At 43.1% G+C, this 12,241-nt stretch overlaps 1 protein-coding gene across 1 annotated transcript in view; it reads right to left on the bottom strand.

Annotated features, from left to right (window-relative positions):
- Positions 1–12,241, bottom strand: part of spock1 (SPARC (osteonectin), cwcv and kazal like domains proteoglycan 1) — a 480,071-nt gene that overhangs the window by 42,035 nt on the left and 425,795 nt on the right. The window contains exon 7 of the mRNA XM_067996251.1: positions 8,372–8,425. Within this exon, the coding sequence (XP_067852352.1) occupies positions 8,372–8,425 (54 nt within the window). The remainder of the gene's footprint in view (positions 1–8,371; positions 8,426–12,241) is intronic.

The raw sequence follows: 12,241 nt of genomic DNA, 5'->3' as shown, positions 1-12,241 counted from the left end.
GACAGGTGCCACTACAAATAGGAGAAAAGGACATAAAAAGAATCAATACCAATTCATTCGGAAGTAGAGTTAGGTCATTTACTAGTACTTCAATGGAAGAATTATTAGAGTTAAATATAATGTCTGTTGACATTTGCTGAAGAGATATTCTTCAATTTTGTTGATGTCAGTGAAGACATCCTCTACATAATTCAAGAGACTTGGAGGAACCAGTTAGATTTTTAAAATCGAGATATCTACCATCCCTCATGTAGTCAATCTCATGGCAGAAAAACAAGTCAATCCACATCAATAACATGTAAAGAGAAAAGTGCAAAACATTTTGAAATATCAAATGATTACATGAGCACTTCCATCAATATTAAATCATGTCTTCTAAATAGCATGTTAGATAAATCCTTTCAAAAGAATACTTAGATATTAGACTTAAACGTCACTGTGAAGAAGACTTTTACCATTCCAATCTGAAAAGAAATAAAAAGCAATTCATCAATCAGACGTCAGCCAAATCTAATGGATTTTCTGCCTCGGTGCCTTCCTGGGAAATTATTTTTGAAATCTAAATGATTACAAGTAATATAATGAGACTAACCAGTTCTATGTGCAATGACAAAAATCAATGATGCATAGATTACGCTGACCATAAAATCTTTTCTATGAAGTGCCAATCAATTTATCGTTTTAACATAGCAATTTTTTGCAAATAAGAAACTTTTATTGTATGAAGATAATTACAGACCTTGATGATGCACCAGCAATCAGATATTTAATCTCAAGATTGCAATAAAAAGGACATCTTTAAATGATTAAATCCATTATACCCTTCACCTGAAACCTAATGTATAATTGGTGGAAGAGGAGTCAGCTGACAGGGAACAGTTTTCACAAGTAGTTACTAAATGCATCAGCAAACTGCAATCTTCATTCAGGGACATAATGGAGTAAATAATCTAGTTAGTTGTTGACACCTCAGTAAAACAGGTTATGGCTCACTTCAATTATCAAAAAACGGGAGTATAGTTTCATCTAATTATATTAAGATTAATAAAACAAATCCAAGCTGTCACTTCAGACTGAGGGCGCTAAATTGGGCCGTGTAGCGGCCGTTGTTTCGGTGCTACAAGGCCTCTCCGACATCCAAGATGGCGTCTTGGATGCGCACGCACGTTTCCTGTGTGACGTGCGCCAGACGCCATCTTGGTATAGGAATTTGCAAAGGCGCAGATAAGAAACGCTGGAATCATGTAAAGTAGGGAGAAAATGGCTTCAATCAGTGTGCAATGCTGATTTAAAGTGATAGACACCATTTTGGGACTTAACGCTCAACTCAACGCACATCTTAACCCCGACCATCTGAACGTGTCTTAGAGTGCCTGGAGGACCACCCACCAGTGCTATTTAAAGGGACCATGCAGGATTTACAGGTTAGTGGCTGGATTATTGCCTCTGGCTGCTGAGACATTTGTAACCGTTCTTGGAGGTCTCCTAGACTTCAATACTAGGACGCGAGGACATAGCCTAACATTTAGAGCCAGGACGTGCAGGAGTGAAGTTAGGAAATGCTTCTACATGCAAAGGGTGGGAGTTGATGCTAGCTCACTTGTGAATGTTAAATCTGAGATTGATTGATTTCTGTGAACCAAGGGTATTAAGGGATATGGGGCTAAGGCAGGTATATGGAGTTAGATCATAGGTCCACCATGATCTCATTGAATGGCGGAACAGGCTTGAGGGGCTAAATGCCACTGCCACTTGCTGCCTCTCGATATGCGCCACCTTCTCCTGCAAGAAAGCGGGACATGTGCCTGGGTGATGTGCCGGTCATGGTTGAATAGCTGCCAGTGTGTGTGGCCTGTGAGTTGTGGGTGGATGGCTTGAAACACTGGTAATGTGTAAGGGTGGGAGGAAGCATCTGATGGGAAGAGTTGAGTACTGATGGAAAGAGTTTATTGGTATGTGGGGGATGGGAGGTGTAGTGTGTGGTGCAGTTGGTAGGAGACGCCACTTGACTGTTGACCTCACTCACCTTGCCCACTCATGTCAAAGCATTGAACTTCTTCTTGCATTGCATCCATGTTCATGATGCTGTGCACCTGGCATTGACTTCGTCCCCCGCTGCCTCCCACTGCGTTTTGATATATATCTGGAGGGCCTCTTGCCTCCCCCCCACACCCCCCCCCCCGGATATAGGATGACCCTCCTTCTGTCCACCTCTTGCACCCAAGGTCTCTAGTGCGTCAGCAGAGAACCTTGTGCATGTGCTCTCACACGCTTGATATCAACTCAGATCGGCAGATTGGTGAGGTCTGGTGTGCAGATTGGAGGATGTGGGATTTAGTAATGCGCAACCTTTATTCAATGTTTTAACATAACTCATCAGTGTGTAAACATAGCATCTGTGTTTTACGTGTCCGATGTCTGATCTCTGTTCAGACTCCATGCAGACAGTAGACTGTTATTTTCAGCAAATAACAGGTACAAGCTACCTTTAAGAGATTTCTAAGAAACATCTTCCCTTTAAGAGATGGAGCTCCCTCTTGTGGTGGAAAGTGCAAATTGCATTCATTCCATGTGCAAGGCCTGGAAAGGAATGCCGATTGCAGGTAAGTGCTCCTTTGGGACCAAACTTGCAGGGTCCGTCGGGCGCGGGGTGTTAGCGCATCGTGCTAACATCGTCCAGAATGGACCCTTATCCAATTATTCCCCCTAAGAGCGCTAAAAGAATGAATAGAAACTTCAAATCAGCCAACTTTGACAACTAATCGTTTAACAATGAAGTAACAAAATCTCAAAATGTTGTACGTTTTGTGTAGTCTGTAAACACACTCAATTTTAATTCTATCTTGGCTGTTATTTTTATAACCCAATGGTCCTAAACCTTACCACAGCTGTGGCGATTAACCTGTGTTATAATAAAATCTTGAAATAAAGTTAGGTCTTAAGTCCAAAGGTACATTTTGGGAAAATGCTACCAAAGGAATGTGCTGTTTTATTAATTATTTGTCGTGCACTGCACACATTGGAACCTCACCATTCATCATCATGGATATTAATACATAATAGGCTCATACCCAATGAACAAAAAGTAAAATAATACAAATGCTGGAAATCTGAAACAAAAAACACTCAGCAGGTCAGTCAGTATCTGTGGAGAGAACAGACAAGTTAATATTAAAGGTATGGACCCTTCATCAAAATCGGAAGATATTACAGTTGAACAGCATTTGAACAGAACAAGGAGAAGGGGGAGGGGAAGATCGCAGGTAGGAGGCCACATGGGATCAGTCCCTGGCTATCAGGTAAGCGGTAAGAGGAGGGGGGGTCAAGGGAAGGGCGAGAAGCCAAGGGTAAGGGAGACCCAAGGCAGAGCACTGCTGCTCCTCCTGGCCCACAAGGAAACCTAAAATAACATTTAAAAGTTACCTGCCTGGGCCTCTTCTAGCGCACGATCCCTCTCCTGACATTTGACCTGACGGGGAAGCTGTCACTACTCCCCCGCACAAGCCTCGGTCTAAAATTGCGGATTAGGTCCCGATGACGGTGTCTTTCTTCGGGTGTCCTGCTCCTCTGCTCAAAAGAGCAAGTTAATATCTGGACCCAGTGGGAAGGCAGCGAGATGTCAGGAGTTAAATCATTCCCCTTATTTTAACTGCCCTCTCTCCGCCAGGCAGGAGGAGATAAAATCAGAGCCAATATGTCACTAGAACCAACAAGGGATAAAGCCACACCAGATTTAGTGATGAGTAACAAACCAGAATTAGTTAACAATCTGACTGTAAGGGAACATCTTGCAAATAGTGACTATAACATGATTGAATTTGTTATTAGGTTTGAGAGGGAGAAGCAAGAGTCACAAACCAAGGTTTTAAATTTAAGAAAGACAAACTGTGACAGAATGATAAATAAATTGACCATAGTAAATTGGGCTGAGCTGTTAATGAGTAAACCTACAGATCAGCCATGATCTAATTGAATGGCAGAACAGGCTCTAGGGACTGTCACCTTAGCCCTCTCACAACCAGCTTCTGTGTGAACAAAACAGTGATAGAGCGAGCAAATCAGTTGTTAAATTATAGGCTAGATTTTCTGGCGATTGACTATGAACGATTGGAAAATTTAACCCATTTAGAAGAAACTTGCTTGTGAATGATCGCAATATATATTCAGCTGTATTAAATGACATATTTCAATTCAAGATTAGAGTTCTCATACTAACACCTATTCAAAAACATGACATTTTGTGACACGGTATACCCTGTATTATGTCAAACATTCAATTATGCCACAATATGTAATGCAACCTTCAACTTCAGTGAAATAAATCTGACAATCGTGCACGGTTTATCTAGTTAAATCATGGCTGCACAGTGCATGCAAGGACCTCTGGAATCCTTCAATGTGCCAGTTAACTCTCAGAAAGTTAGAAAGTGATTTACCAACAGAGGGAGAAAAACACATTGGACACACACACTGGCTGACATACACACTGATGGTTAGAGGGCCCCGTCCGATGCATCAGTTGATTTTTCATTACTGTACTGGGTAGCAAATATTGAAGTTCTTGGTTGTCTATTCACTTCTGTCCTTTTCATTTTCTTGTTCATCTGCTTCTAATGGGATCTGACAGCTGTGTCATTCATATCTTGTACTGTTGTTCTGATGACCTACGTCTTACTGAGCCAAGTACTCACGACAGCTATCTCTAATCATCTTGTCACTGGCTTCACCTAGGTCTATAAATAACAGGAAAGGCTTACAGATGTTAAGATGACATTTTGAACATTATCACATGACCGTATAGGTCATTAAAACAAGCAAGTAGGCCACTGTAAAGTAAAAATTACATAACAACGGAAACAAGCTGGTCTGAGGGAGATAAGCAATAGCTAAACAATTTCATTTAATGTATCAATCAATTGCCAAACTTCAAAACAGCTGAATACAAAAGTCTTTTATTTTTAAAGTTTAAAAGTTATCTGCAATAATCAATAAAAATTGCCGAAAGTGAAAATGTGTTGCAATTGCTTTAATAATGAAAAATAATCCGTTATTTTTATACGCCAGCTTGGCTCAGTGGAAGCATTCTTGCCTCTGATGTTAAAGATTGTGGCCTGGACATTGGTGTGCACCTCTTGTTCTAGATTCTCTCATCAGAGGAAATAGTTTCTCCGTATCTACCCTATCGAATCCCTTTATCATTTTAAACACCTCGATTAGATTATCCCTCAACCTTTTAAACTCAAAGGAATACAAGCCAAGTTTATGCAACCTGTTCTCATAATTCAACCCTTTAAGACCTGGTATCATTCTGGTGCATCTGTGCTGCACCCCCTCCAAGGCCAATACAGCCTTCCTGAGGTGCAGTGCCTAAAACTGAACACAGTACACCATATGAGGTCTGACCAAAGTACTGTACAACCGAAGCATCACTTCCTCCCCTTTGTATTTCAGCCCCCTTGAGATAAAGGTCAACATCCCATTAGCCTTTTTGATTACTTTTGTATCTGTGCACCAGCTTTTAGTGATTTGTGTACATGAATACCCAAATCCTTTTGCACAGTTCCTAGTCTCTCACCATTTAGGAAATATTCTGATCTATCTTTCTTGGATCCAAAGTGGATGACCTCACACTTCCCCACATTGAACTCCATCTGCTACTGTTTTGTGCACTCACTTAATCTGTTTATGTCCCTTTGCAACTTTCTGCTCCCATCTACACAACTTACTGTGCCTCCTAGCTTGGTATCATCTGCAAACTTAGGGTCCAGTACAGATCCCTCGGGAACACCACTTGTCACATCTCGTCAATCAGAGTACATTCCCTTTATCCTTACTCTGTGTCTCCTACTTCCTAATCAATTACCAACCCATGCCACAAAAAGTTCCAGTATTGGACCTCTTTACAAGGGGGCCAAAGAGGTCAATGAATTAGTCTGGATAGGCTCGGGTACCCCCAATCCCTGATAGAAGGCGGCTGCTGGAGTTTCTGGCAGTGTGGGGCAAGTGGGTGTCCAAGCTATGCCTATAGTGGCGTGGGTGTTTGCTGACCCCATGCAAATCAAGTGCCATCCCGATGAAACTGCAAACTCCGCAGTATCAGTGGTGGAGGGCAGAGAGGGAGAACAACTGCTGGGATTGTGTGCTGCTAATTTCAGGGTCTAAGAATTGCCAGCATTGCACTTACATTGGAATATTTCAATTACCTCAAAATATTTCAATGGGAAGCCAAAGTAAAAATTTATGAACAAAAAAACTAGAGTGAAGACCTTGAAAAAATATTAAACTGAACCTTGTATATGGTGTTGGAACAAGTTTAGGGTTTTCCATGTTACTTAGATCTCCAGTCAATACAGTGACAACAGTGAAAGGAAATATTAATAAATAGGGCCCAAGACTACAGAACAGGATGACAAGAACAGAATAAAAGATTACAACTAATGTACAGCTCAGTTGTGTCCTTCTCCCTCCTTCAGAAAAGAGAAAAATTGAAAAATAATTCATGTTATCATGCAACAATTGTTTGATTATTTCTTGTCTCAAGAAAATCCTTCTGAGATATTTGTCATGCTCACACTGGTTTTGGGTTCTTATTATGGTTTTGTGAGTATTTGGTAGATTAATTCAATGTATTACCCTGAGGGATTGATTACAATATTACATTCCATTTTCTCATTTTCCCTTTCACATTTGTTTGTGTAACCAAGCACTTCCAAAGTACAACATTTGCTTTTAAACTGAGATGCCATTTACATTTTACAACATCTATGGATGTAAATTGATCAAGGAGTGTGTGATTACAAATCTTAATACCAAATCTAGTCAGATATGTCAATGTTCCATTTAATACAAAAGCAAAATACTGCAGATGCTGGAAATGTGAAATAAATACAGAAAATGCTCAGCAAGTCAGGCAGCATCTGTGAAGAAAGAAACAGAGTTAACGTTTCAGGTCGAAGACCTTTCATCAGAACTGGAAGATGTTAAATAGTTAAAGGTCTCTAACTCTTTACCATCTTTCAGTTCTGACAAAAGGTCTGCGACCTGAAACGTTAACTCTGTTTCTTTCTCCACAGATGCTGCCTCACTTGCTGAGCTTTTCCAGCATTTTCTGCTTTTATTCTATTTAATACATTTTTCTCCACGATCCCATCCAAAATTGGAGGTATAGCAGTAAAAATGGAGAATGGGGAGATTGGCCCAGTGGTAACACTCTCATCTCTGAGTCAGAAGGTTGTGGGTTCAAACTTGACTCCAAGGACTTGAGCACATAATCTAGGCTGACACTAGTACAATATTGAGGGAATGCTGCATTGTCAAAGGTGCTATCTTTTAGATGAGATGTTACACCAAGCTGCTTGTTCAGGTGAACATAAAAGATCCCATAGCAGTGTTTGAAGGGAGTTCTCTCGGTGTCCTGGTCAACATTTATCCCTCAATCAACACATCCAGTAGTTTAACGGATTAACTGGTCATTTATCTTATTGTTGTCTGCGAGACCTTGCTGTGTGTAAACTGGTTGTAAAGCACTTTGGGATGTCCTGAGGGCTTGAAAGAGGCTACAAATTGAAGTTCTTTCTTTCTTTGTTAGCACCGCATCCCTGCCCCTACCAGCACCATTGTGGATTTTCCTCCCTCTGTTCCAACAGGGAAGGTGGTTGGTCACCCCTTGACCACCCTGGCACATTAAGTTGCAGTGGTGAGGTGGTGGCAGAAACTCGCCCAATTTTCCCTGCCATCCATCATTACTGTCACTGGCCCCAGTGACCGCCAGGAAAGCAATGGCAGTCAACCTTATGGCAGTCGACCTTATGGCAGTGGCAGAATGCTTGAGGATGATACTTTTTGAGGGGGAAAGTCTATTAGTGGGGACCCCCTCTCCTCAGGCTCCATAACCATACCTTTTTGTCCTAAGACCTTGGCTCAGTCCAACGCCTAAAATACATTTTTCCAGTGGAGTTTTGTGGCTCTTCTGCCCCTTAAATTCAGGCTTCTCCACTTCTGGTGCTGCAGCGGGTGTATTGATGAATCACTGCCGTATCTTCCCCCCACCCCCTGGGCCGTGGCAGGTTTCCCCTTGATGACGGTGATCTTGCTAGGAGCCCAGCCTGCAGAACTAGTCTCCCCCCGACCGAGGAAAATAAGTAGGGTTAGGGCGGGCAACAATCCAGACCACTATGTTTATTCATTGGATGGATTTCAGAACAATGAATTTGATGATTTGGGGACCAATGTACTTCATGATTAATCTGCACATTTGACTGTCTCATGTCAAATCCAATCCTGCTATGAATTAATCAATATTGTTGTAAGTTAATTAGTACTTAGTTGATATATTAACAGACAGAGAGAATTGACAATTTCATCTGGTTACCTCTTAAAGTAGAATGATTTGTATCTCTGCCGTCAATTCGGGTTTTGATCCCATCTAAAGGAAATACCAAAAAATGAATAGGGGCTAAAAGCATGAAATGGATTTCAAACAGTCAGATATCGTACCATTTTTTGTTTTTGCATTACGTAGCTTTTTTATAAAAAAATAAAATGTAGAATCATTTTAATTTATAGTTGAGAAACATACATTTTGCATTAATTTATCAAGGTAAAATAGCATTTATCAGATAGAATAAATAAGTGCAAAACTAATAGCTAATGTGGAAACTCTTTGTTCCTGTAAGTCAGTTGAATGGCACTTTGAGAATCGTGTTAAAATTACCTGAGATGCTCCTCTCGGCAAGTATCAAGAAATTTAAATTATTTATGGACTGAGGTATTCTACAGTCAGTAGAGATTAACTACAGCTAAATTGTTTGATATAAATATAATTCAGAGAATAAACTTTTCTGAAGTAATATCTTGTGATAAAAGTTTTCTTCAATTTCACTCCAATACGCACATCGTGTAAGTATACTTCATGAGCAGATATAGTTGTTTACCCATCCATTAAATAAATGTGTGTACACCAACCTGAAAAACTAGCAAAAGCTGACCAACAGTTTCAAAAAACACAGACCACTCAAAAGCAACCCTGAATATTGGCCGATGATATGTTGTTACATTAAATATGCAGTGGGATAATGGAGCTTTCATAACTTAAGTTGCAGGTATACCCAACATCCCACAATGCCAGATGCACCTTATGTTGGCAATATGCTTAAATCTCGATTTCAACTCGGAATGGGAGTCAGGTGGGTGGGGACCAAGGTGGGCGGCAAACCATCTGGGCATTGGTAGTGAGCCCTGGGAGATTTGAACTCCCGAGCCTCCTCTGTGTAGTTTCAGTCAGTCTCCTGCCCAAAACTGGCGGGAAGTGGCTGCTTGCCAGCGAGCAGAAGTGCAATGTCGGGTGGCAGGAACTGTAACGGAAATGGTAGCATAGTGGTTATGTTACTGGACTAGTAATCCGGAAGCCTGCACGAATAATCTAGAGAATGTAATTTCAAATCCCACCACGGCAGTTTGTGAATTTGAATTCAGTTTAAAAAAACTAAATAAATCTGGAAGTGATAAGCTGGTATCAGTAAACGTGACCATGAAGCTGTTGGATCGTTGTAAAAACCTAACTGGTTCACTAATGTCCTTTAGGGAAGGAAACCTGCCATCCTTACCCGGTCAGGCCTATATGTGATTCTAGTTCCACACCAACATGGTTGACTCTTAACTGCCCTCTGAAATGGCCTAGCAAGTCACTCAGTTGTATCAAACTGCTACAAAAAGGAACAAGAAGAATAAAATGGACAGACCACTCGGCTGTGACCTAGGCATCGGCAATGACGAAGGCACGCCCATCCCAGTCGACCCTACAAAGTCCTCCTCACTAACATCTGGGGACTTGTGCCAAAATTGGGAGAGTTGTTCCACAGACTAGTCAAGCAACAGCCTGACACACGGAATCATACCTATCACTCAACGTCCCCGACTCCTTCACCACCATTCCTGGGTATTTCCTGTCCCACCAGCAGGACAGACCCGCCAGGGGTGGGGACACAGTAGTAGATAGTCAGGTGGGAGTGGCCCTGGGTATCCTCAACATTGATTCCGGACCCTATGAAGTCTCAGGGCTTCAAGTCAAACATGGGCAAGGATACCACCTACTGCCCACCCGCAGCTGATGAATCAGTACTCCTCCATGTTGAACACCACTTGGAGGAAGCACTGAAGGTAGCAAGGGCACAAACTTATTCTGGGTGGGGGACTTCAATGTCCATCACCAAGAGTGGATCAGTAGTACCACTAGTGGCCGAGCTAGCCTAGTTCTGAAGGACATAGCTGCTAGACTGGACTTGCGGCAGGGGGAGAGATGGTCCAACACAAAGGAATAAGCTACTTGATCTCATCCACACCAATCTACCCGTCGCAGATGCATCTGTCCATGACAGTATTAGTAGGAGTGACCACCGCGCAGTCCTTGTGGAGACCAGGGCCATGAATTTAGCGTGGCGGGAGGAAGTCAGTGGGTAGATTTGCGCTTGGGGAACCCGAAAGCAAAGTGAGTGCGTTCAAATCTGCGATCGTATCTCAATTGCAGGCAATTATCTTTGCTTCTGGGTTTCGTGTCTCCAAGCTGGGCAGCGTGCCTACTGCGCAGCAGAATGACGCAATTTAAAGCCCACTACTTAGAAGGCCAGTCCAAAAATATATTTCGAAGGAGAAATGGAGTCCAGGAGAGCAAAGGCAGCACTTAGGTTTATTGATGCTTTACTGGAAGTACTGCTGGTTTTTTTTTATTCGTTCATGGGATGTGGGCGTCGCTGGCAAGGCCTTCATTTATTGCCCATCCCTAATTGCCCTTGAGAAGGTGGTGGTGAGCTGACTTCTTGAACCGCTGCAGTCCGTGTGGTGAAATTTCTCCCACAGTGCTGTTAGGTAGGGAGTTCCAGGATTTTGACTCAGCGCCGATGAAGGAATGGCGATATATTTCCAAGTCGGGATGGTGTGTGACTTGGAGGGGAATGTGCAGATGGTGTTGTTTACTTGTGCCTGCTGCCCTTGTCCTTCTAGGTGGTAGAGTTCACGGGTTTGGGAGGTGCTGTCGAAGAAGCCTTGGCTTCTTCCTGTGGATGGTACACACTGCAGCCACAGTGCGCCGGTGGTGAAGGGAGTGAATGTTTAGGGTGGTGGATGGGGTGCCAATAAGCGGGCTGCTTTGTCCTGGATGGTGTCGAGCTTCTTGAGTGTTGTTGGAGCTGCACTCATCCAGGCAAGTGGAGAGTATTCCATCACACTCCTGACTTGTGCCTTGTAGATGGTGGAAAGGCTTTGGGGAGTCAGGAGGTGAGTCACTCGCCGCAGAATACCGAGCCTCTGACCTGCTCTTGTAGCCACAGTATTTATGTGGCTGGTCCAGTTAAGTTTCTGGTCAATGGTGACCCCAGGATGTTGGTGGTGGGGGATTCGATGATGGTAATGCCGTTGAATGTCAAGGGGAGGTGGTTAGACTCTCTCTTGTTGGAGATGGTCATTGCCTGGCACTTGTCTGGCGCGAATGTTAATTGCCACTTATCAGCCCAAGCCTGGATGTTGTCCAGGTCTTGCTGCATGCGGGCACGGACTGCTTCATTATCTGAGGGGTTGCGAATGGAACTGAACACTGTGCAATCATCAGCGCACATCCCCATTTCTGACCTTATGATGGAGGGAAGGTCATTGATGAAGCAGCTGAAGATGGTTGGGCCTAGGACACTGCCCTGAGGAGCTCCTGCAGCAATGCCCAGGGGCTGAGATGATTGGCCTCCAACAACCACTACCATCTTCCTTTGTGCTAGGTATGACTCCAGCCACTGGAGAATTTTCCCCAATTCCCATTGACTTCAATTTTACTCGGGCTCCTTGGTGCCACACTCGGTCAAATGCTGCCTTGATGTCAAGGGCAGTCACTCTCACCTCACCTCTGGAACTCAGCTCTTTTGTCCATGTTTGGACCAAGGCTGTAATGAGGTGTGGAGCCGAGTGGTCCTGGCAGAACCCAAACTGAGCATCGGTGAGCAGGTTATTGGTGAGTAAGTGCCGCTTGATAGCACTGTCGACGACACCTTCCATCACTTTGCTGATGATTGAGAGTAGACTGATGGGGCGGTAATTGGCCGGATTGGATTTGTCCTGCTTTTTGTGGACAGGACATACCTGGGCAATTTTCCACATTGTCGGGTAGATGCCAGTGTTGTAGCTGTACTGGAACAGTTTGGCTAGAGGCGCAGCTAGTTCTGGAGCACAAGACTTCAGCACTACAGCTGGGATGCTACCG

The sequence above is a fragment of the Heptranchias perlo genome, chromosome 14 (assembly GCF_035084215.1).
Source record: "Heptranchias perlo isolate sHepPer1 chromosome 14, sHepPer1.hap1, whole genome shotgun sequence".
NCBI classification, from domain to species: Eukaryota; Metazoa; Chordata; class Chondrichthyes; order Hexanchiformes; family Hexanchidae; genus Heptranchias; species Heptranchias perlo.
Note: the sequence above shows the minus strand (reverse complement) of the source record. Positions and strands in the feature narration are given on the sequence as shown.